At 36.1% G+C, this 26,715-nt stretch overlaps 1 protein-coding gene across 4 annotated transcripts in view; it reads right to left on the reverse strand.

Annotated features, from left to right (window-relative positions):
- Positions 1-26,715, reverse strand: part of RIC1 (RIC1 partner of RAB6A GEF complex) — a 143,545-nt gene that overhangs the window by 61,595 nt on the left and 55,235 nt on the right. For 3 of the 4 annotated variants that reach the window (XR_013551509.2, XM_060610210.3, XM_060610209.3), the window contains exon 3: positions 11,312-11,391. The exons of the other annotated variant lie outside the window; for it this stretch is intronic. Coding sequence is in view for 2 of the 3 variants with exons in the window: in XM_060610210.3 (XP_060466193.2) it covers positions 11,312-11,391 (80 nt within the window). In the remaining variant the exon portion in view is untranslated. The remainder of the gene's footprint in view (positions 1-11,311; positions 11,392-26,715) is intronic. 4 annotated transcript variants of the gene reach the window in all.

Here is a 26,715-nt window from a genome sequence, read left to right on the forward strand (position 1 = left end):
AAGACAATAGAGAATAATCCAGTCTTACAAAGAAATAAAAGAAAAATGATAAAGGTAGCTACACAAGTAAATATAAAGCCAGCAGTGCTTTAGTTTTGGTTCAAAAATCCACCTTTTTACCTATGTGATTTAAAAGACTAATGCCTAAAATAGTAATTATAAAGCTATGTGTTGGGCATACAATGTATGAAGATGTAATGTGTCACAATAAGAACATAAAAAGGGAGGGACAGATATGTACAGGAACATACTTTTTATATACTATTGAAGCTCAATTGTTTTTTAATGCATTCAGGTTGTTGTGAGTATAAGATGTTAAATGCACTCCTCAAGGCAACCACTAAGAAAATAACATACAGAAAATGAAATGAGAAAGGAATCAGAATGGTACATCACAAAAAACCAAACACAAAAGAAGGTGTTAATGGAAGAACTGAGGGACAAAAAGATATGCCACACAGAAAACTAACAGCAAAATGGCAGAAGTCCTTCTTTATCAGTAATCACTTTAAATATCACTCAATTAAACACTCCAATCAAAGGCAAACACTGTCAGAATGGATTTTTTAAGAATATGATTCCATTTCAAAGTTTTCTATAGGAGACTTACTTTAGATCCAAAGACCCTGAAAGGATGGAAAGAGACCTTCCATACAACCAGCAATTAAACACAGCAAGGTGTTAAGAAGAAGACAAAGGACATTACAGACAATCCTCAACTTAAAATGACTTGACTTACGTTTTTCCAACTTTACAATGATGTGAAAGTGCTACGCATTCAGTAGAAACCTTACTTCAAATCTGATCTTTCTCCAGGCTAGAGATACAGTATGATAATCTTGTGATGTTGGACAGAGGCAGGAAGTACAGCTCCCAATCAGCCAGGAGATCCCAAGGGTAAACAACTGATACACTTACAAAAATTCTGTACCTGGGGAACCTGGGTGGCTCAGTCAGTTAAGCAACAGACTCTGGATTTTGGCTCAGGTCATAATCTTGCAGTTGTGAGATCAATTCCTGCCTGAGTAAGCAGCCTGCTTGGGATTCTCTCCTTCCCTCTCTCTCTGTTCCTTTCCACTTGTGCTCTCTCTCTCTCAAAATAAATAAACTTTAAAAAAAAATCCTGTACCTGTACAACCATTCTGCTTTTCACTTTCAGTACAGTATTCGATAAATTACATGAGCTATTCAACACTTTATTATAAAATATGCTGTTACATGATTTTGCCCAACTGTAGGCTAATGTAAGTGTTCTGAGCACATTTAAGGTAGGATGAGCTAAACTTTGATGTTTGGTAAACTAAATGCATTTCCAACTTAATATTTTCAATTTGCAATGGATTTACTGGGGTAAAATCCCATTTAGGTCAAGGAAGATCTGTACATGTAATAAAAGGGTCAATTCAGCCAGAAGAGTACCACAATTACAAACAGATACACCACAAATATATGAAGCAAATACTGGCCAAACTGAAGGGAGAAACAATTCTATCATAACAGCTGGGAATTTCAATATCCTACTTCCGTCATCGAGAGAACCAGACAGAAGTTCAGAAGGGAAAGAAAGAATCTAAACACTATACACCATTTAGACCTAAAATAAATACGAACACTCCACCCAGCAGCAGCACAATACATGTTCTTTCTCAAATGCACAGGAACATTCTCCAGGACAGAACATCTATCTGGACAGAAAAATATCTCAGTGAATTTCAAAAGACTGAAATCATACAAAGTATCTTATTCTCACTACAATTTAGTAAAAGTAGACGTCAATCATAAAAGGCAAACTAGAAAATTCACAAATGTGGAAATTAAACATCGCTTAACCAACAGGTCAGAGAAAACCCAAAGGGAAATTAGAAAATACTTTGAGACTGATGAAAATGAAGACACAACATCATGGGATAAAGTAAATGCAGTGCCTATAGGAAGATTTACAGCTAAAATGCTTACACTGAATAGGAAGAAAGATCTCAAATCTATAACCTAATTTTACACCTTAAGAAACTAGAAAAAGGAGCAAACTAAACTCAAAACCAACAGAAAGAAGGAGATAATAAAGACTGGATATGAGCAAAATAGAGAACAGAGAAAAAAAAATCAATGAAAGCAAATCAGTTCTTCAGAAACTAATAAAGTTGAAAAAACTAAGAAAAAAAGATGACTTATTACTAAAATCAGAAGTTAAGGTGGGGACATTACTACTGGATTTGGAGAAATAAAACAGATTACAAGAGAATCCACATATTTAGTGAACTAAATATGGACATACTACTTCTCTGGACATAATATCCAGTAGAGGCAGATTATGTTTAATAATTCAGAAGCCTAGATAACAATAACAACCGCAACTTATTAAGAACACGCTCACTTGTTTTTCTCATTTTATACACACAAAAGCATAAAAAGGGACTTGAAAAGCAGCTTTTCCAAAGTGACTGTGAAAAGGAGAGACTAAATACAACCCAGGTATCTCTAATTTAAAATGGATTCTCTTCTCTACATCTCCAAACTGCTGTATCTTTACCTCAAGTAGTAACATCAAGTCCAGTATCATTAAAAAAAGTAGGAAAAATGAAATCAAGCCCATTCCAGAGTTTTGTTTTACTAACATATTTTTCATTAATTAAAAGTACAGTTTCTCAGCTCTCCATTCTAATGAATGTAAGGCATTCTTGTCAACAAGCAGCCCCCACGGGGCAATAAAACTTCCATAGGGTAGGTCAACTATTAATCAAACTTCCCACAGCCTTGAGGAAGCAGATTCCCATCAAACTGACGAAAATCAAAACTCAAACTACAGTACTCAGAAATAGGTCATAAAAATTACAAAGGATGTCGTAAAAGAAAAAAAATTGCCTCTAATTTATGTCAACTGTGCTTTGGAGGGCTAAACAAGGTGACACAGAAAACTGCCACCACACAATTAAATTCAGCAGGCATTTATTGCAACAGCCTCTGCTGTGTAGGACATCTCAAATACATTCAAGGCCAGCTGAAGAAAATACTAATGTGGTAGATAACCGAATGGATCTGGGAGGTGGACAGGATGGACAGGAACTTCAGGAGTACAGCTGATCATGCACTATTTCTCCTGTCAAGGTAACTAACCTAAGTCTGGGCTTTCCTCACAAGTATAGCTCGAGTCCTGCAAGCAAAACTTCCCCTGACAACCTAGCACATTCCCCTAGCTGCTAGTACCACTTTGGGGAATCATTCATTCACTTGGCATCTGCTTTTTATCAACATTACCTTTAAACAGTTCTCTCTTCATGAGCAGCTAGCTTATCCCTGCTTAGCACCCTATACAAATAGGAGGCATATAATAAATGTTTGATAATGATAATGAAGATCTCATTCCAGATTTTCAAATCTTTTTTCCTCTGATTTTAGTAAGGTATAACTGGCATAGAACACTATGATATTAAGCGATAAAACATGATTTGATATATATATATATATATTATAAAATGATTACCACAACATTAGTTAACAACCATCAATTTATGATGAGAACTTGTAAGACCTACTTCCTTAAGCAACTCAGATTTTTTGAATCTTTTTTTTTTTTTTAAATTTTTTTTCAACGTTTTTTATTTATTTTTGGGACAGAGAGAGACAGAGCATGAATGGGGGAGGGGCAGAGAGAGAGGGAGACACAGAATCGGAAACAGGCTCCAGGCTCCGAGCCATCAGCCCAGAGCCTGACGCGGGGCTCGAACTCACGGACCGTGAGATCGTGACCTGGCTGAAGTCGGACGCTTAACCGACTGCGCCACCCAGGCGCCCCAGATTTTTTGAATCTTAAAATGATTCTGGAATGTGCTATGCTTAATCTAGGGACTTCTGGCAATTCTAGGTGGTGAATTCTGGCACCAAGAGGCTTTGGTTCTCCAATTAGTTACAGAAAGGCCCAGAAAGGTTTCTTTCCTCAAACTCCATGCCTCGTATTTGATCATTTGTAGTCAACACAATTGTTTACTAGAGTATCAACAATGAAATTATTTCTGGGTGAAATAATGATTATCTTGGATATGCTAAAACACACTCCAGTGAAAAAAGATGGAAAACTGTTCAAGCTGACTGATGGGCACACAGGCGGCCAGTTTATTATTATACCAATAGAGTAACTAGTACCAAAGTAACCCTCCAGAAACAACAAAACCCTGGCCAAAATTTATGCAACAACTATAGTCAGACACTTGTGAATGGGCAGCACAGGACTGTGATCCTGACTGAAGAAAAACAAAGTTTTCTGATAGAAGTCACTTTTCAGACTACCATGTAGGACGGGAGAACCCAAACATAGTTTGGCACTCTCAGTACGTTGAGGAAAAAAAGATTAAAGTTCAGGAAACTATAAGTGACCATTTGTGGAGGAGTATCAGAGGCAGAAGATACAGAGAAAGAGCTCTAGAAACCTTCCAGGTTCCCCTGGAGTCTGCATGAATACTAAGCTGTGTGTACATATATGGTGAGACCCCACAATGCCCGCCAAAGAATAACTGGCAGGGTTTTAAGCTGTAAAGTTCATACAGGGCTGGGAGACATTCCAGTTCTGACCACCCAGGGAGAATACACCTTGTTTAGGACCAGATCATTCAATAGAGAGCTCAGAAGGGCTCAGCTAGCCTACAGTAAAGGTTGAACCCACCCTAAAATCATACAAACAGACTTCAAAAAGTTCAAGGCGATCTACAATTTAACAGCCACTCAAAACACAAAATCTCAACATTCCTTAAGGAAAAGAAAACTCAGACACTCGATAATGTTGCACAGTTTCCATCATCTGATCTAAAATCAACAGACATGTGATACGACCCAGCAATTCTACTCCCAGGTATTTATTTACTCGGGAGATATAAAGCTATAACTGCAGGGTAAACTGGGAATGGAAACTAAAAAGAAGCAGACAAGGTTCACAATTTCACTTTTCATTGTTTTTTGTTGTTTTTTTTTTTTAAGCATGATGGGACTGTACATGAGGGATCAGCTATTTCTTGGGTATGAGGGAGGACAGGAGAGTTGAGAGAAAAGCTTTATATGATATTATGTTTGACTTGAGCTTCTAAACGAGGTGATCCAGTTTTGATAAGTAAAACACATAGTCAGGGAGGCGCACCAAGAAAATAGCGAATGAACAGACATTACATAGGAATTGGGATTTCAGTGGACTAAAGGTAGGTGTGGCCACCAGGGGAGTAGTTTTCAGTGCCCAGAATTTATACAGTTACATCGCCATCAATGTTATAAGTGTTCATGCAGTTACGATGTAAGCTAACACATAAAATATATAAAGTTCAATACATATGTACATTTACAGAATATATATACTGAAATCAAATGACACATGTAATATTTTGAGAAGATCAAAGGGAATAAAAAATATTAGGATAACTAACATACTTTTCTTTTTTTTTTTTTTTTTTTTTTTTAAACTGTTTTGTTTTGTTTTTTTTAATTTTTTTTTCAACATTTTTTATTTATTTTTGGGACAGAGAGAGACAGAGCATGAACGGGGGAGGGGCAGAGAGAGAGGGAGACACAGAGTCGGAAACAGGCTCCAGGCTCCGAGCCATCAGCCCAGAGCCTGACGCGGGGCTCGAACTCACGGACCGCGAGATCGTGACCTGGCTGAAGTCGGACGCTTAACCGACTGCGCCACCCAGGCGCCCCACTAACATACTTTTCAAGTTTATAAAATTAATTTAGAACAAGGTACACTGTTAGAAAGAATACTCTAATTCTATAAAACCTTAAGGGAAAAAAGCAGATAAAGTTTATTTTCCAGAAAACACTAAAATTTTATTAGTAAAATGTTGGGGGAAACTTTCACATCTGTAATCCAGACCTTTTCTCTTCTAAATGTGATGTAATTTCAGTAAAATTTCTGTCCCTTAAATGTTACAGGATTTTTGAAAGAGCAGGTCATGTTTAAATTAGAAAATGCGAACCTCGGGGCACCTGGATGGCTCGGTCAGTTAAGCATCCGACTTTGGCTCAGGTCCTGAGCTCAGAGTTCATGAGTTCGAGCCCCACATGGGTCTCTGTGCTGACAGCTTGGAGCCTGGAGCCCCCTTCGAATTCTGTGTCTCCCTCTCTCTCTCTGCCCCTCCCCCGCTCACGCTCTCAAAAATACTTAAAAAAAATTTTTTTTAAAAGAAAGAAAATGAGAACTTTAAAGAGCTATTCCCTACTTGCTTCCCACCTGACACTACTTCTTTAAGTCAGCTGGTAAAAAGTATAAAATCTGGGGGCGCCTGGGTGGCGCAGTCGGTTAAGCGTCCGACTTCAGCCAGGTCACGATCTCGCGGTCCGTGAGTTCGAGCCCCGCGTCAGGCTCTGGGCTGATGGCTCGGAGCCTGGAGCCTGTTTCCGATTCTGTGTCTCCCTCTCTCTCTGCCCCTCCCCCGTTCATGCTCTGTCTCTCTCTGTCCCAAAAAAATAAATAAAAAAAAAAAAAAAAAAAAAAAAAAAAAAAAAGTATAAAATCTGATAAACTATGTTGGGGGTGAGGAAAAGGAAACGAGAGGTTGAGTTTTAATAGTTGTTTTGGAGGTTTTTTCCGGTGAAGATAATCTGTATATCTTTAATATAATTAAATTTACTGGGGCGCCTGGGTGGCTCAGTCTGTTAAGCGGCCGACTTCGGCTCAGGTCATGATCTCGCGGTCCGTGGGTTCGAGCCCCGCATCGGGCTCTGTGCTGACAGCTCCGAGCCTGGAGCCTGTTTCAGATTCTGTGTCTCCCTCTCTCTGACCCTCCCCCGTTCATGCTCTGTCTCTCTCTGTCTCAAAAATAAATAAACGTTAAAAAAAAAAAATTTTTTTTTAAATATAATTAAATTTACTGAATTTTAGAATATATATATATATATTTTTTTTTTTAAATAAAACTTTGTCCTCAGGAAGGCTGGTCTCTGACAAAAAAGGTTGACAGAGTAGAAAGAATAAAAGAAAAAAATCTCTACTCTCAACAAAGTATACATTATGATGACATATTTAAATGATTTTCATTATGATAAAATTAAATATGATTCACAGTTTTAAGATCTACTAAACTCATATTTAAACATAAACAAGTGAACACACTGACTCCAGTGAAACACAAGTTATTTCTGATTTCTCCCTGGCACAGTTTCTTCCATTACTTTCAGTGCCAGTTCCAAGACATGAAAGAAAAAGCCAAGATGACCTTTAGTGGACAAGTCCATCCACTGGTCTGTATAGCTCACATGAAAGGACATTTTAATACAGAATGAAATGTACAAAGGCACAAAAGATATAAGAGGTGAAACTTATTAGTCAAAGAAATAAATGACCTCTGAGGATAAAGAGTCATTTGATAAGGATGCCACCACTGTTGAAAGTGGGACTCCCAACATCGACAGGAAGGATGCTGGACACACTAGGTGGAAACTACAAAAGATGATGGGGATATCTGACCTGTTCTCAGTTGGAGCATAATGGAAAAAGACATGCAGTCTAAGGTCAAGATGCTGTCACACAATACAGAGAAGCGGAGATACTCTAGAAAAACTCATGTGATGAACTCATAAAATTTACAGAAGAGAAACAAGGGATAACAGTGTTTCCATAACCGAACAGAATACAACTACTGGCCTCAATTACACTGCCTCTATTCTTAAGAACTATTACATATAAACCACTCCAGATCCTTTGTCCTATTTTTGACTCCCTACTCCTCAAATAAACCCCAAACTAACAGATGACTAGATGGGCATAAATAAGGTTGAGGCAGTAAAGTATTGGTCGTTAAGAGTTATACACAATTGGGGCACCTGGGTGGCTCAGTCGGTCCAGCATCTGACTTCATTTTTGGCTCAGGTCATAATCTCATGCATTTGTGGATTCTAGCCCCGTGTTGGGCTCCACACTGACAGTGCAGAGCCTGCTTGGGTTTATCTCTGCCCTCCCCCAACAGTGTCAATAAATAAACTAAAAAAAAAAAAAAAAAAAAAAAAAAAAAGAGTAATACCCTATAAGCTAAACACTTACATCTGAATCATGGCCATGCCACTTACTAGTGACTATCGACTGGTCATTTACTTAGCCTCTCTGTGCTGCGGTAACTGTACCTAACTACCTCAACAGGGTTGTTACAAGGATTAAATTAGTTAGAAAAAGTGCTTCGAATACTGTCTTGACAGAGCTTACAATGGCACAGATGGCGATGATGATACACTGTCAAAACTAAACATTTTTTTTAAACTCTCCTCAAATCCATGTATGAATCACTTTCCAAGTTTTAAAAACATGAACTCCTATATTCCTCCAAACAAACTGAAGAAACAAATATTCTTATTCCCATTTTATAAATAGGTTCTACAGGAAATCTAAGAAACTAACCAGGGTACAGTAGCCTGGCAGTAAAATATACAAGGAGATTCTAATTTGCTCTGCAAAACTGTTTCCCTATAAGATATTTTGTTGGATTTTAGATAGCAATTACTAGAAGTTAAACTGGGAAACAAGTACATTATCAAGTCAAATATTAAAAAACTAAAAATCACTTAACATATACATATAAAATATGATTTACACATTAAATCACTTTTTATATATTTATTCGGACAGAATCACTTAAAATATTAGAAACACAGTAAAAATTTGGTGAAGGAAAAAGTATTTAAAAATAGTATTAACAGCAGCAGCTGTCCTTTATTAATTTTCCCACAAACTAGGCAGTTACGTGAGCACTTAATACACATGATCTCATGTAATCCTCTGAAATAATCACTACGGTTGTCTCACTGTACAGATGAGGAAACTCCGGTTTGGGAGGTATTACGTAATTTGACAGAAGCTGCACAGCTGAAAAGAGAAGGAGTGGACGCCCAATGCCAGGTCTACAGGACGCCAACACCTCGCCCTTTGACGAAGGCAATGCACTCCTCATGCCACTAGGGCAGGACATGCTTTCCCGAGCCACAGAGTGAAACCCATGATCATCAAGACAGTGGAAGAAAGCCCACACTTTTAAAACACACAATGTATTTTGTTTAGTCCTCTAGCCTATATACTGTCAAATGCAGCAAAGTTCACGCACTATCAGAACTACTACTCAGTTAAGGGGCGTCCTCTACAGTCTTAAAATCAGAAGGTAAGCAACTCTTTTTAAATTCTCTGCAACACCAAAGGGAGTCTCAAAACACTATTCCAAATCACTGTAAACATATGAAATCGTGGTAGTGACTTGAAATAATGGAAATGGTATTTTTCATTGTGTCGACAGATGTTATCTCCCTACCCTGCCCATCTATACTAGTATAAATCAAGTAATTAGAGGAGCATGTCTACATCAAGCAAGAAAATGGGTTTAAATGCGCTAGTTCAAAATGCACAAGTAAATGAAATTAAAGACACTAATTACAACAGTTCTTCAAAAGGCTCACAGAATTATCACTTAGAATGAAAAAGTAAGTTTTATATTACCCATAAAACTGCATTTAAAATTTCTAAATACATCCTATCAAAATATCCATAACACGTTAAACAGGAGTACAATTTATATACCAAAAGAGTTTTTGCATTAAAATTTTTTATTGAAAAAATCAAATTAAATTCCATCATTTAAAGAATTTCTGTACTTTACAAAAGATTTCCAAAAGTCAACTTACACCTCAACTAATACTATAGTACAAAAATAGATGGCTTATGGAATCAGAAACATAGATAGTTCCTTAAAATCTATGCTAAAGGGATCTGAGTTACATTCTACATGGCCTACATTTCCCTCTCCCAAAGTGTATTCTCAAGAATTTTAACCAGTATTGACCAACTTTCATAACACAATTTTTTAAATAAAATTTTGCCTTGTTTATACATTTTTCAAATACATTGACACTTTTAAACCATAATGAATATACTGTACGTAAATCAAAACTCTTGGAAAATTCAAAAGCTGAAAGAAGCTGAAAACTCACTAAAGTTCTACCATTTAGGAGCAATTACTATACACATATATTGCTCTAGCTTTTTTTAAGTTAATTTTTGTTTTGTTTTGCAAAGTTGCAGTCACATTACATGTATAATTTTATGTGACTCGTTTCTCTACTCAGCGTAATATGATCAGGTTCCCAAGTTTATAAATGTTTTGAAATATTACATTTAATGATTATATATTATTTGAGAAGAATGTACCACAGTTAACTTCCACACCAAAACTCTCTATTATCACACTTTTGTGTAGATCTACTATCAGAAGCTTCTAAGAACACATTTTACTATTCCTCTACTGGCAGAGCAGTAATTTTTAAAAAACCAAAAACTATCTTTACATATGAAAACTGTATGTTTCTAAAAGATTTGTTTTTAATGTTTTGAGTTAGTAGTATTTAGTTTGAGCTACTAATTAACACAAGTTTCTTTTGTGTTTGTTAGTTATATTTCCTCTTATTACTTTTACCTATTTATCTTTTGAAATCTTTGGGTTTCTTAGCAATTTGTCTCCTTAAAATATAAGATACATTTTATACATAAAATTACATAAACTATAATATTTTATGAAAATATAAAGATAGAAAGCCTCGGCCCTATTTACTGAAAAAACTTCCTCCAGTTTGTTACTTTTAACGCTGTTCTTTTTTTCCTGTTAATTTTGAGAAATTTAAACTTTCATATATTAAAATGTATTTTCTAATTTCTTATATACCTAATAAATTCTGGCCATCTCCTACCATCTAGAAGTGTGGTAAGTATTCACTTATATATTCATCCAGCTTTAATGGTTTGATCTTTTGCTTTAAAATTAGGATGTTCTTTTATTTCAAAAGTTCTTTGAATAAAATGTTCTTTTATTTCAAAAGTAAAGCAAAAATTTTAAGGAAAAAAAATGCAAAACATACACAACAACATGGCTTAAAGATCAAGTTCTAACCAAGAGGTAACCCCTGCTTGGGGTACACTTTTTTTCTCTGCAGGTATAAAACACTACAGGAGTTAAGTGTCAGTAACTTATATTGACATTTCATTTCTTTCCCTCCTGATGTTTTAGCTCCCCCCTAACAAGGCCTGGAGAATGCTAGACTATATTAGTAGTGATCCTGAATGTCCAAGAAGAGATACAGTACATTCACCCAAGATTTCCAAGTAACTAATTACTTAGTTACAGAATTCTTTATTCAAGTAATGATAGTTAGAGGAGACCTGGCAATTTTTGACATACTATTTTTAAAATACTGACTTGGCTTTATTTTATTCACTTCAGACAATGCAAAACTGGGATGTTTTTTATGAATATAAAGTATGCAAGTCAATTGTTAAAAGAATGAAAGACAACAAACTTACTTGGGATACACTGGTTCATAAAGGTACTTGTCCCCTCTTGTAGATGTAATATGAAAAAACAAGATGTAGCCATATGCAGTCTGAAAGATAAATTTTATTTGCCATGAATTAAAGGGTAAGGCTATGACTAAAACCTTATATTTCATTTTTATATATTCTTACTTTGAAAACACTTCACTCTTGGGAACCCTCTTCTGAAGAGCTATAGTCTAACTATCCAATTAAAACAACCATCTTGTTTAACGTAACCCATGAAGAGTTTTTATATTTTAATATTTCATAGATGTCACTGAAATCAACAGTTCATACTATGTTGCAGACATTAATACTCTAAAATTAAATTATACTATTCAATAGCAGGTGATTATTTTGCAAAATATACAGACCTTTTTGAACTCAGCAACATGGCAACTAATTTTTCTAATTTTTAAAGCAACAATGTCACCAAATAACAGTAGAAAATCCTTCACTCAACTCAAAGTTTACACAACATAACTTCAAAATGACGTATTTACCTATTTCAAAATCAATCGACTGGCTTCTGATTTGCTATAAAATATACCAAGACACAGAAGAAAAACAGCAAATCTTCAGTTTCCAAATTTGAAGATCAGTTAATTTTTCTAAGTTAAGAAAACGGTATTAAAATATAAATTGTATTAAAACATTGTCTGATTATGGCACACATCTGTGAATTGTGAAGCTCAACCAACCACTACACACTTAAGTGTACAAATATACCGTTTCTAACCAAACATTTTCAGGCCTGAGAAAAGTGGCAACTGCTTGGACCCAACTACTACATGCTAATACTGAACTTTTTTTTTTTTTTATATATATTTTTATTTATCTTTGAAGGAGAGACAGCGAGAGAGAGACACAGCATGAGTGGGGGAGGAGCAGAGAGAGAGGGACACACAGAATCTGAAGCAGGCTCCAGGCTCTGAGCCATTAGCACAGAGCCCAATGTGAGGCTCGAACTCACGAATGGTGAGATCTTGACCTGAGCTGAAGTTGGATGCTTAACTGACTCAACCACCCAGGCGCCCCAATATTGAACTCTTTATCATTTTAGAAGCAGGTGGGCTTTTACCCAAAGTAGAACAAAGAAAACTGAAAAAAAAAAAATTATCCAAGTTTTCAAATTTTTTTCCAGTACTTGCTTCTGTTCTTCACTTAAAGGAACACCAGAGGAAAAACAATTTCTTCAGCAATGTGTTCTGTTTTATTTTTAAGCTATGAACTTTCCTATTTCATAATATATACCAAAACTCTAGAGTTCAATATATTGGGACACAAAAGAAAAGAGGCTGAGATCATCCTAGTTCCTCATGGGCAATTTTACATTCTTCAAATGTGCAGAATATGGGATCAAAGGAAAACAGATTCAAATCAAACTACATCAGACATCATAACCCCCACACAGATCAGTAATTCTTTAAAATTTGTAAGCTCTACTACTACCTTATATGGGCTAGAAAAGTAAAATAATTTGGGTCTAGCACTGAGATGAATAACATGCAAATGCTGTCTGGAGTATCAGTCACTCAAGGTCAGAAGTTCAACATTTCAGAATATCAAATGCTAATAATATACTTGGAATTTTAACAAGTGCTTAGGAGACTATAATGCCAGGGAAAATATAGCATCATTTGCAACAGCATTTAGAAAATTTTATACATGTGATATACTAGATGAAATTATAAATGGCTTGATTTACTCTTCTAGTATTCTGTATCAATCTTACTGAGTATCTATAGCTTCGCATGTATATTAAATGCTATATAGTTCCAGATCTCACTGACCTTTTCTTTAACAGTCTTCCTTTGAACAAGTTCTGCCTTTGAACAATCTAAAAAGTTCTGGTAATAAATGATCATCCTTAAAAAGTAGCATCTTCATTGTAAACTATACCCAATCTGTTATTATGCAGTATTATGATGGCCTTTCTCTTCCCACCTTCAAAATACTGCCAATGAGCATACTACAACTGCTTAATCTATAGGCAGCAGTCCCAATATCTACTTACAGTACGGATACACATTCTCTTTCACTCTCACACACGCACACGTTTCTTTCTCTCTGTCTCTGTCTCTGTCTCTCTCTCTCTCTCTCTCTCTCTCACACACACACACACACACACACACACGGTGCGCGAACTAATTTTTTCTAAGAAAATGAAAAGACAAAATAAAGAAACTCGGAGTTCTCTTTCCTGGTATCATCCCATATCTTTTTTTTTTTTTTTCTTCTTTCTCCAAGGCACACTACTGGATTCTGTGGTTGTCATTACAGAGGCCAAACAATTTTTGTAGGCAACTTGAATGGCAAGTCCTCAAGTCTCTTTCTTTAGTATACCCAGGAATAAGGGTCACAGATACATAAGAATAAAGGCTATCAAGAGGATAAAAGAAAGAAGTCACTACTTAAGTGGAGAATGGAACAGACTTGTCTCTAATAACACCACTTAAAAGAACTGGAAACAATTGCAAAGGATATTAACAATGCATCAAAAATTCAGTCAGTATGAACATTCAGTCAGAGAAGTATCATCTTCTTTTTTCAATTGCAAACTGTAAATGGAGATTTAAAAAGCTCTGCAAACAACCTCAGATAATTCCACAGTTTAAGAGAAGAGTGTGAAATCTGGAGGTGGCAGTGTGGTTGATGCCATCACCATTATTAATTGCTTGTTTGTATTTTGCTTTGTCTGTCATTGCTTTGTTGGGCATTTGGGAAATTTCCCCTTGCTACTTACAATTAAAAATATTTTAAAAATTATTTTATGACTGCATGACATAAATAAAAGTAATTTTATATTTTAAATCCAACTGCATCATGATACAAATCAACTGTTAGATGCAACTAATGCTTCACCTGCAGGAAGCAATTCCAATACCTTCCTCTACTATCCAATGCCTCTATTGGACATGAATTCACCACATGCTTCAGAATTCAAGTCATTGTGCAATTCCTCCTTAGGACATACCATTTTTATCATGAAGAATAGGACAGATTCATGCATCTAGCTCCAATGATGCATCACAAAGATATCTATGATAATTAAGAGATAAGGATTTGATGATTTTAGAGATGTATCTTCTATCCCAACATCTGTCATGTTAGGGTTCAAATAAGGCTGAACTAACAGAGTAGCACTTTTCAATTCTTTACACTGGTTTGTAAACATTGTTTACTGTTTTTAGATTAATTATACATGTTCAAATACATATAATTAATCACCCAAATCCTACCACAAAGAATAATTACCTAACATTTCTGTATAATCTTTCAGACTCTATACATTCAGATACATGAATCTATTTAAATGGGAAATGATTAAAAACAGCTATATATATCAATCACACACACTCAAAAATCGGTGACGACTCTTTTGACATGAAGTCATCAAAAATTATCCCTAATACATACTTACTACTACACTTTTATAACAGAGCACTAATTAAAAAAAAAAAAAAGTCTTCTGCTTCCAACCAGGATGGTTTAAACTGAAGCCAATTTATGCTCTCATCTGAAAACAAAACAAAAACCTGGACAAAATAGAAGAATGGTTTTTGAAACACCAACATGAAGCAATGAAGGCCAGGGATCCCTGAGAGATGAAAAACTGATAGGAGTCCTGTAATTGCCCCAGCTTACTCCCTTGGGAAAGTTTCCAGGGCACAGCAGTGAGAAGAGGGACTAAGGCAGAGCCTGGCAGACTCCCTGACTTGAGGAATGAAGCTGAGAGCCCAAGAGGAACAAGGCAAACAATGTATACAGAAGAGTACCAGACAGGAGAGAGCTGTGCACAGACAAAATCCAAGAGTACCACACACATGCATGTGAGGAAACTACTCGAGGTAGGAGAGAACACAACCAAAAGGATTAGTCAGTAAAGAAAATGTGTATGGTGCTCAAACAGTCCTGAGAACAGTACCTGTCTCACAGACTGAAGAACTCATAATTCACAGGGAAGAACGTAATTCACAGACCGAAGAACTCGTAATTCACAGGGAATTGACTAGAACACTCAGGGATGTGGTCCTCAGGTATTCCTGTGGCAATCCTAGGAAGGTATTCCCTTAGTAGTAGGGGATAATTACCTTTAGATTGAGCACTGTTCAAAACCCGCATTACGAAGCATAAAATAAGACACGGACATATACTGTCTCCAAGTAATCAATACTTCATCCCAGACCAAAACTTGATTTATAGGACCACAAAAATATCCAGCACATAACAAAGTAAAAAATCAAAGTCTGGGGGCGCCTGGGTGGCACAGTCGGTTGAGCGTCCGACTTCAGCCAGGTCACGATCTCACGGTCCGTGAGTTCAAGCCCCGCGTCGGGCTCTGGGCTGATGGCTCGGAGCCTGGAGCCTGTTTCCGATTCTGTGTCTCCCTCTCTCACTGCCCCTCCCCCGTTCATGCGCTGTCTCTCTCTGTCCCAAAAATAAATAAAAAACGTTCAAAAAAAAATTAAAAAAAAAAAAAAAAATCAAAGTCTGACGATCCAATCAAAGATTACCACATATGCAGATCAGCAGAAAAACAAGAGACACAATGAGAAGAAAAAACAACCAATCAAGAATGATCCAGAATTCAATTAAATGTGAGAATTAGTAGAGGGGCATCAAAACAGTTATAACTATATTCCACACGTTCAAATGGCTAGGGAATATAGAAACCATATTTGAGAGATAAAAAATAAAACATGAGACTAAAAATATACTGGATATGAATACAGGAACCATATGTGAGATAAAAACTAAAATATAAGGCTAAAAATATACTGGATATGACTAACTTGCAAGAAAAATTCACTGACCATAAAAGCAGAGCAGTAAAGATTATCCAAATGAAACACAAACAAACCCAAAATAAAACTGAAAGAGCACTGGTGAACTGTGGGACAACTTCAAGTGGCCTAATCTACAAGTAAACAGAGTCCCCAAGGGTACGGGTAGAAGTCAGAAAAAGCAGCTGCATTTATTTAATCCAAATTTTATTTGTTTCAGTTACACTTCTTCAAAAAGTAACTCCATTTTCAACAAGAATAAGACCAATCTATGTTGTGGTTTTACCATATGCAAAAATCAAATATGCACAACAGATGTTCCTTGACCTCAGTAGAATTAAATTAGAAATTTGTAACAGATTTCTGGAAAACTCTCTAACATTTTGAAACTAAATAATTCATAGATCAAAGACATAAAAAAGGAAACTTAAAAAATACAGTATACTAAAATTTATGGGATGTTGCCATAACAGTACTTAAGGGGAAATTTTAGAGCTTTAAAAAGCTGTATTAGAAAAAAAGAAAAATCACAAATCAGTGACATCAGCCTTTGCCTAAACTAGAAACAGATGAGCAAATGAAATTCAACTTAAAAAAAAAAAAGCAAATAATAGAGATCAGAGTGGAAATCAATGAAATAGAAAACAAAAATAAACTCAATGAAACCAAATTTGGTGTTTTTTAAAAATAAGATCATTAGGGGTGCCTGGGTGGCTCAGTCAGTTAAGCGTCTGACTCTTGATTGTGTCTCAGGTCATGATCTCACAGTCATGGGACTGAGCCCCACTTTGGGCTCTCTGCTGACAGCGCAGAACCTGCTTAAACATTCTCTCCCCCCGCCCCCGACTTGCTCTCTTTCAAAAGAAATAAACATTAAGAAAAAATAAGATCATTAACACTTATACACCTCTAGTCATATTGGTCATGGGGGAAAAAAAAAGATAACCACTATCAGAAATGAGAGAGGTGACATCACTACAGATTCTAGAGATATTAAAATAATGATGGAGCACAATGAAAAACTGTAACAAAAAATTTACAACTGTATGTCTATTTTATCAAATAGACAACTTCCTAGGAAGACACAAACTGCCAATACAAGCACCTTGCATAAGCCTACTATGTATTCAAGAAACTTAAATTTTAACTAAAATCCTTTCTAGGCTCAGATGGTATCACTGGTGAATTCTACCAAATATTTAAGAAATAACAATTCAACACAAAATCTTCTAGGAAACCAAAGAGGGACACTTCTCATCTCATTTTATGAGGCCAGCATTACCCTCATCCCAAAACTAAAGACATTATAAGAAAATAATCTAGTGACCAGCACCTCTTATTAACACAGATGTAAAACTTCTAAACAAAATTTTAGCACATTAAATCCAGCAATATATTATCAGGAAAATACATCGTAAGTAAATGAGGTTTATTCAGAAATGCAAGGTTGATCTAACATTGAAAAAAATCATCAAATGTATTTTACCATATTAATAAACCAAAAAAGAAAAATAATAGTCTCAAATGCAGAAAAAGCATTAAACATCCTACAAAGCATCCTGATTAAAAACTGTCAGAAAATTAGCAAGAAAGGGAAAACTTCCACAACTTGATAAAGGAGATCTGTAAAATACCTATAATATCATTCTTAATAGTGAAAGACTGAATGTTTTTCTTCTGTTCAACACTGTAATGTACAATCTAATCAGTAAAATCAGGCAAGCAAAAGAAATAAAAGGTATCTAAATTAGAAAGGAAAAGGGAAAACTGTCCTTTGACATCATCATCTATGTAGAAAAATCTGATGGAATGTACCAAAAATGAACCAGAGTAAGTTGAACATGACTGGAATACACAAGATCAATATACAAAAAATCAACTGCATTTCTATATATGTAAAGAACCAGAAAATTAACATGTTTTCTCAATAGGATCAAAAATATGAAATACTCAAGAAAAAATCTACCAAAGATGTGAAACAGCTGTACACTAACAAAACACTGAAGTTAAAAATATCTAAATAAATGAAGAGATTTATCTTGTTTGTAGGTCAAAAGACTCACTAGTGCTATGACGAGAACTCTGTCCAAATGGGTCCACAGATTCAATGCAATCTCAATCAAAATCTCAGCAGGCACTTTCATCAAAACTGACAAGGTTATTCTAAAATTCATATGGAAACAGAAGGTCCTACAATGGTGAAAGCAACTTTGAAAACAAAGAACAAAGTTGGAAAATTAACACTGACTTCAAAAATTACTACAAACCTGAAGTAATCAAAATGATGCTGAATTAATATAAGGGCAGGCAAATAAACACATCACAGGATAGGAGCAAATACAGACAAAAACACAGATATATGTGGGCAACTTATTTTTGAAAAAGATGCAAAGAAAGGTAGTATAGAAGCAAGAACCTTTTCAACAAACTGCAAAAATTCAACTTGGATTCATATGTTGCACCACGTACAAAAATTAACTCAAAATACATCACAAACTTAAATCTAAAACCTAAATAATAAAACCTCTAGAAGAAGATATAAAAACAAGATATGAAGCATAAAATACAAAACTGATAAACTGGACTTCATCAAAATTAAGTACTTCATTCAAAAAACACTGTTAAGAGAGAAATTCTTTATATAGTATATACGTACTACAGGATGTGTACCCAAAATGCATTAAGAACTCTAGGACTCTGACAATAAAAAAAGCAAAGAACCAAATCAATAAAATGAGCAATTGATCTGAATACACACTTTACCAAAGAAGACATACAAGGCCAATAAAGAGATGTTCAATATCATTTTTCATTAGAGAGATACAAATTAAACTTATAATGCACACCCGTGAGAATGGCTACAACTAAAAAATCATACCATACCATAGGTTGGCAAAGGGGAATGAGAACTCTCATACACGCTGCTGGTAAGAACATAAAACGGTACAACTTCAAAAAAAGTGTGACATTTCCTTAGAAAGTTAAACATTCACCTACTTCATTATTTAGCCGTTCCACTCAGTACTGACCCAAGATAAACGGAAATACATGCCCATAAAGGTATTTGTACATACATGAATGTTCCTAAGAGCGTTGCCTGTAATAGTCAAAAACTGAAAACAACTCAAATGCCCATCAAGAGATGAATGGTCAGTGAAACCAATGTGGCTTTTCTACAGAGCAAATCAGGGGTTGAAGGAAGGTGGATCACAGCATTAGGAGGGAATTACAAAAAGGTACAAGGAAACTTGTAGGAATGATGATCTGTTCACTATCTTAATTTAGTGATGGTTTCAAAATTTATCAAATTGTACACTTCAAACGCGCATTTACTGTAGGTAAACTGTACCTCAATAAAGCTATCTAGGAAAAAGAAAGTGATGGTTGGATTTGTAGCAGAAACTTTTGCTCTCTGGAAAAGCTTCCACCATCACATAAAAAGCTTCATGTAGCCTCCTGGAGAATAAGAGATCACAAAGGAAATCGAGGTGGACATTTCCAGTCCAGATAGGGACAGAAACATTTGGACCATTAGGCACCAGAGAGCGGCCAGGTAAGTGCTGTGGTAGCCTATCAGTGACCCCAGGGGAAACCAGGAGAACTTCTTGACTAAATAAAGAGCAAGTCACAGAACACAAGTAAATAAATGGTTGTTTTAAAGCACTAAGGTCTGAGATAATGATTCAATAAATATTACATAAGAATAATAATCCGAACAAAAATAGTGTGGTTTAAGGAAAGGCTAAGAATATCAAGTTATGGAGTTGAGAGCAAATTTCAAAGATATCCAGCAGAGCTGCACCACAATCACTTCCAAACCAGAGTCTGGTCACACCAGCATGAAAGGAAAAAATGAGGCAAGTAGGTACTACGTGCAGGCCTGTGCTCCTCGGCAATATGCTCTATCTCAGAATACTTTGCTTTCAGCTGTTATTTGGGTACTCAATATATTAACATGGTGGAAGGGAAAAAGAAATCAAAATAAAACAAGGAATTCTAAGTTAAGTTATTTTTCTCTTATTCACAAATAAGTAGATTCTAACTCATGTTACACTAACATAATCCATACTACATACTAACATACATCCTAACATACACGCTATACATCCATTGAGCTGGGTATGAAGGGGAATAACACTGCAAGTAGCAGTGGAAAACAGTTTGGAACGGCAGGCTGGGGCCAGATCACAGTAGATCCTGAGTACTAGGCTAAACAGTTTGGAACACATTTTGAATGCAACGGGAAGCCACTGAACAGTTTGAAAATAATATAAAAGCCTTGATTTGGAAGTAGCTATACATAATCAGGATGCACTTTAAGTGGAGAAAAAAGAATAGCTAGAAGTTTTAAGCTCTAGGCAATCTAGACAAGATACAAAAAGACCTGTACTAAGGTCATGGCAATGAGAATAAAGAGAAAGTCATGGCAGCAAACTAAAGACAGGACTCAGCACCATCTTGGTGACTGGATGGGAATGCAGACTCAAAGGACTCCAGTGTTTTTTCTTATTTTAAGTTGCAATAGAAATATTTACACATATGCTTAAATACACTGGTGCTCCTATCTGTCAGAGTCCCAAAGATGAGACAGTACTTAAAATTGATTTCAATGCTCCCTACACCTGGCCATCTATTAATAGCCTAAAACTGAGGAAAATCTGAGGGATAATTATGGCCAGGTACCATGTCAACAAAAATGGTATTCTACTTTTGAGAGGAAAATACTCTCCCAAAAATCACTATAGAGCAATTCTTAAAATGGTAAAGGATTTTCTTTCCCACAGCCCATTGAAAAAGCCAGTGAGATTTCTTTTCAAGGTACCAGTTGATAAGGAGGTGACTATGGTAGAGATGATGATACAGAAATAGAATGTTGTAGTAACTGATGAGTGAGAGCACACGATGACAAAACTTGAGTAGGGAAGGTCAGGCAGTAAGAAAAATACACAGGGTGGCTGCTTTGGCCCTGACTTAATTTGCAGAAAGAGAATTATGTTGTATTGCTCTAGACCATACAATTGCATATCCTTCCCTACACATTCTATCAATGACATTTTATAAAAGTAAGTTTCAAAGTATCTCCTAGATTCAGCTTCATTCCACAATAGCTAGTAGGATTAAACAATCATGCTAATAGTGAAAGGCAGTAAAGCAAAATTATTAAGACTCTAGAACTCTAGAACCAGGCCTCATGGCTTAGAATTCCATTACCAGAAATATGATCTTAGATATAGGATGTACCTCTGTAATCTTGGGCAGGTTACTTCATCTCTCCTAGTTTGTTCAGATTTATGATGGGAAAAAATATTATCTACCTTTAGTGCACTGTGATGAAGAATTGATTTTAAGAGACATAAAACACAACAGTGCATAGCCCACACTAGATATCCCCAAAATTTGCTACCATAATAACTCTGAATCTTCAATAGTTAATTTATAATCAATGCATTTCATGTAAGAAGCTAATAAAATGTATAATGCATTCAAGGAAAAGGACCATCAAAATTACTAAAGCTTCAGAATCCAAAGTCTGGTTACCTAGAAAGTTCACTTACTCAATACCCATTGTATGACAGTATACAATTCCTTAACATTATTTTTAAGTTTATTTTGAGAGAGAGAGAGAGAGAGAGAGAGAGAACACGTGTGTATAAGTGGGGGAGGGGCAGAGAGAGAGAGAGAGAGAGAGAGAGAAAGAGAAAATCCCAAGCAGGCTCCATGATGTCAGCAAGGAGCCCAAAGCAGAACTTGATTCCACGAACTGTGATATCATGACCTGAGCTAAAATCAAGAGTTGGATACTCAACCAACTGAACCACCCAGGCACCTCTTAATATTACTTTTAAATGCACCTTGATAGATTATCTTTTAGTACATATGGTTATTTGCAAAGAGTGAATGCCTTACTGAACAGATCACAAAAGTATCCGTGGCCTTTCTCAACTAGTACCATATGACTAATGGTTCTTTCCATGTATTTCAGTCTACACTACAATGTCAGAAATGAAAATTAAAAATAACCTCTTTTGCAGGCAGAGGCAATCAAAAAATTGGACACCAGGTAGATATGGTTTAAGTTAGCTTTCGGGGGCGCCTGAGTGGCTCAGGTAGTTAAACGTCCAACTCTTGGTTTCAGCTCATGTCATTATCTCCGAGTTCATGAGTTTGAGCCCCACATCAGGCTCCGTGTTGATGGCAAGGAGCCTGCCTGGGATCCTCTCCAAGCTCCCACCCCTCGCTACTCGCGCTCTCTCTCAAAATAAATAAATAAGAACTTTAAAAAGGTAGCTTTCGGATTCTGTTAAAATGGAAAAACTGGGCCCACATTCCTAATCTCTCCTCCTCTTCTCAGAAGACAATTGCCAAAACGTGTGCTGGATGAGTGTGGAGACTATCTGAGTCATCAAGCTCTCTTGAATTCTCATGGGATAGAATATGTGGTAAGGGACCAAGCAAAGGGAAAGTTTTGCTTTGCCACTCCTCGAGGCACTGGGCCAAGATCCAGGATTTCAAAGTTCTCTAAGTAACTTAAAAAGCAGAACCCCCTCTGAAAAAGGCTGAATGAATGTGACTGCTCCTGGAAATAGACATTGACAGGGCTGTCCATGCAACTCTGACTTCAGTAGGCTTACAGTAGTGGCTGCAATGGTGAATCGAACTGCTCCCACACCTCCTGGTCTGGAGAAGCTTTTAGCTTAGGGCCCTTCCACTCAGAGAAACCTCCTGAGAGTAGAGGAGACTCATCCTAAGCCTCAACAGAGCACAAGAGCTTATAAGCTTGTCTGCCTCTGCCAACTGCCATTTTAGCGACCATCTATCTGCTGGTCTGCATTCTTAGAGACCCACATGAAAGCCTCACCTCTGTGGGTAACTAATGAAACACAACAAAAGTACCATTTCTACTGGAGGCTCAGTAACAAATGAAACAGCTAAAATATATGGATCCTACTGATGCGCCACACAGATGAGAGACAAGAATGCAAGCAAATTATAATAAGAAAAAATTAAGGACTTTCAGGAGATACCATTAGAACATAAAGAACAAATAATAAAGAATAACCTTTATGGAAGCTAAACCTTTTATTCCAGAAGATCAAATGGAAACAATTCCATGACACAAAACATAAAGAGATAAAAATCATTATTGAAAGATAAGAGACTTGAAGAACAAACTCTAATTTATTCTTTAGAAAGTAATAGAAGAAAACTTCCCTAGCTGTAGAAATACTAGAGCTAAGATTCAGGTTTAATATGGGGGTGAGCAGGGGGGAGAGAGGGAGATGGTTTAATGAAAAAGGATCTATATCTACAGGTAACAAGCAGAAACAACTGAATTTCAATCATAAAGAGAAAAATCATACAGAGAAAAAGATCAGTTGCCTACAAAGGACAGAGAATAGATTAGCACTAGACTTCTCTCACCAGTGACACTAGAAACCAGAAGGCCCTGGAACAGTATTACATGGCTAGAAAAAAAAGAATCCCAAATCTAAGAATCCTACACCTAGATAGGAGATCCTTTACTATGGCTCAGAATAGAATGTTCAGATGTTATTTACTTCGTTTAATATGTGAATACCTACCATGTCCCGAAAATGCTTTCGGCACTGGAGCTAGAGTGAAGAGAACAAGCAAACAGACATGGAATATTCTAGGTTTGAAAACTGGACAAACACAGGCAACCTGCAGAAACAGAACTGCAAAGGGCCAATTCATACATGAAAAGATGCTGAACCTCACTATCAAGGAAACAAGTGAAACCAACAAGACCATTTTTCATCAATCTAATTTAGACATAAATGCAGGAAAAAAGAAATCTTATGAACACTTACGAGGAACTCTGGAACTGATACAATTTTGGTGAAAAATAATTTGGCAACATTTATTAAAAAGAATAAAGCTATATTCTTTGAGCTGGCAATACTACATAGGGGAAACTGCCCTAAAGAAATAAATGTACCAATACAAAAAGGATATATGTATAAAATTACTGTAGCACTGTCTGTACTTGCCAAAAATCCATCAAAAAGAGTTTAACAAAGTAAATAAGAAACTTCCACACTATGAAGTATTACACAAATACTAAACTTAGTAAGCCAGAAGTATATATATTCCTCTGGAAGGACAGTTGTAATATACTAAGTGGAAAAAAAAAAAAACTGCAAAGTAATGTGTAAATTAAGGTCAAAATTTTGGAGAAAAATATGAAAAGTCTTAAACTTATTGATCAACTTAAAAATCCACTCATCTGAAGTTATAATCAAGTTACAGAGGCATGCTGAAGTGAGACAGAGTTCATGATATAATGATGTATCAAAAAAGCAGATTGCAAAACTGTATGATAGCTTTGTATAATGTTTTAGATAATCCTCTATTTATTAAACTCACAGATTTATCAAATATGCCCCCCATCAACAAATGACATTAGCAGTCACTTATAGTAATATCACTTTGTATTTAAAAATAAATAAACTTCAATTAACTTTCAAATTCTAAATGCTATTAAATGTAAGAGTATTTGCAAATGTCCATAAAAAAGATATAAAGACGTAAGTAAAATGTAGTAATTATCTCTGAATGGCAGAATTATTATTTTGTGTTTCTTAGGCTTTTTTCATCAAGCATGTATCACCCTTACAACTTAAAAGTTAAAACTTAAAAAAAATCTAATTCTTAAAACCACAAAACTCCTAAAAGATAACATAAGAGAAAATCTAGATGAACTTGGGTTTGGCAATAATGTTTAGATACAACACCAAAGGCATGATACAAAAGAAGAGATAAGATGGATTTCATTAACGTTAAAAATGTATGCTCTACCAGAAGACCTGTCAGAAGAATTAAAACACAAGCTGCAAACTGGGACAAAGTATTTGCAAAAGACATTTGTCAGAAAGGACTGTTATTCAAAGTAAACAAACTACTCAAAAAGTTCACGGGGTGCCTGGGTGGCTCAGTCAGTTAAGCATCCAGTGACTCCTGATCTCAGCTCAGGTCTTTAAGAGTCATGAGTTCAAGCTCCACACTGGGTTCCACACTGGGCATGAAGCCCACTTAAAAAAACAAAAATGGGCCAAACACCTTAACAGACACGTCATCAAAAACATACAGATGACAAATAAGCATTCGAAAAGATGCCCCGCATCGTATGTCATCAGGAAAATGCAAATTAAAACAATGAGGTACCACCATACACCTATTAGAATAGCCAAAATCCAAAACATTACCACCACCCAATGAAGATACGGACCAACAGGAACTCTCATTCACTGTAGACAGGAATACAAAAGAGAACACTCACCATGTAAGGCAGTTTGTCAGTTTCTTTCAAAACTACACATACTTCTACCATGCAGTCCAGCAATCACACTTTTTGGTATTTACCCAAAGGAGCTGAAAACATAAACCCATATAGAAACCTGCAAACAGATGTTTATAGCAGTTTTATTAATAACTGCCAAAACCTGGATGCAACTAAGATGTTCTTCAGTAAGTGAATGGATACAAAAACTGTGATATATCCAAACAAGAACATATTACTCAGTGCTACAGAGATAAGTTATCAAGCCAGGAAAAGACATGAAGAAACCTTAAATGCATATTACTAAGTGAAAGAAACCAATCTGAAAAAAACGATATACCATAGGATTCCAATTACAGGACATTCTGCAAAAGGCAAAATTGGGAAGACAATCAAAGAGATCACTATTTGCAAAGGGTTACAGGAAAAGGGATCATAGGTGGAGGAGAGATTTTTGAAGCACTGAAACTACCCTGTAGATACACTGGCAGATATACATCATTATGTGTTTGTCCAAACTCACAGAACATACAATACCAAGAATGTACCATAAATGTACACTATGGACTCTAGGTGATGATGATGTATGAATGTAAGTTCACCAATCATAAGAAATGTACCACCTTGGTGGGGGATGTTGATAATGGGGAGAGTTGTGCATGTGCTGGGGAAGGAAGTATAAAGGAAATCTCTATACCTTCCCCTCACTTTTGCTATGAACCTAAAAATACTCTGAAACAGAACATTTATTTTTCATAAACTCCACTTACAATCCTATATGTATTTTAAAATTCATAAGCTAAAACATTAATTCATGTTCTAAATTATACAAATGGAGATGATAACTTAAATCACTTGGATCAGGTCAGTGTTTACTCAGTATACTTAATACAAGCCAGGGGCACCTCGGGGGCTCAGCAGGTTAAGCGTCACACTCTTGATTTCGGCTCAGGTCATGATCTCATGGCCATGGATTGAGCCCCTTGTCAGGCTCTGTGCCGGGCGTGGAGCCTGCTTGAGATTCTCTCCCTCTCCCCTCACCCTGCTTGCTTGCTCTCTCAAAAAATAAACAAATAAATAAATAAAATTAATGCAAACCATACTATCACAGCTAAAATTACATTCATCATGGTATCTCCACGAAGTTGCAGATAAAGACGGTAAGCTGGGGTGCATGGCTAGCTCAGCTGGTGGAACATGGGACTCTTGACCTTGCAATTCTGAGTTCAAGCCCTGTGTTGGGTGTAGAGATTAATTAAAAATAAAGTCTTGAAAAAAAAAAAAAGACTACAAGCAATAACTAC

Source organism: Panthera onca, chromosome D4, assembly GCF_046562875.1.
Source record: "Panthera onca isolate mPanOnc1 chromosome D4, mPanOnc1 haplotype 2, whole genome shotgun sequence".
Taxonomy (NCBI): Eukaryota; Metazoa; Chordata; class Mammalia; order Carnivora; family Felidae; genus Panthera; species Panthera onca.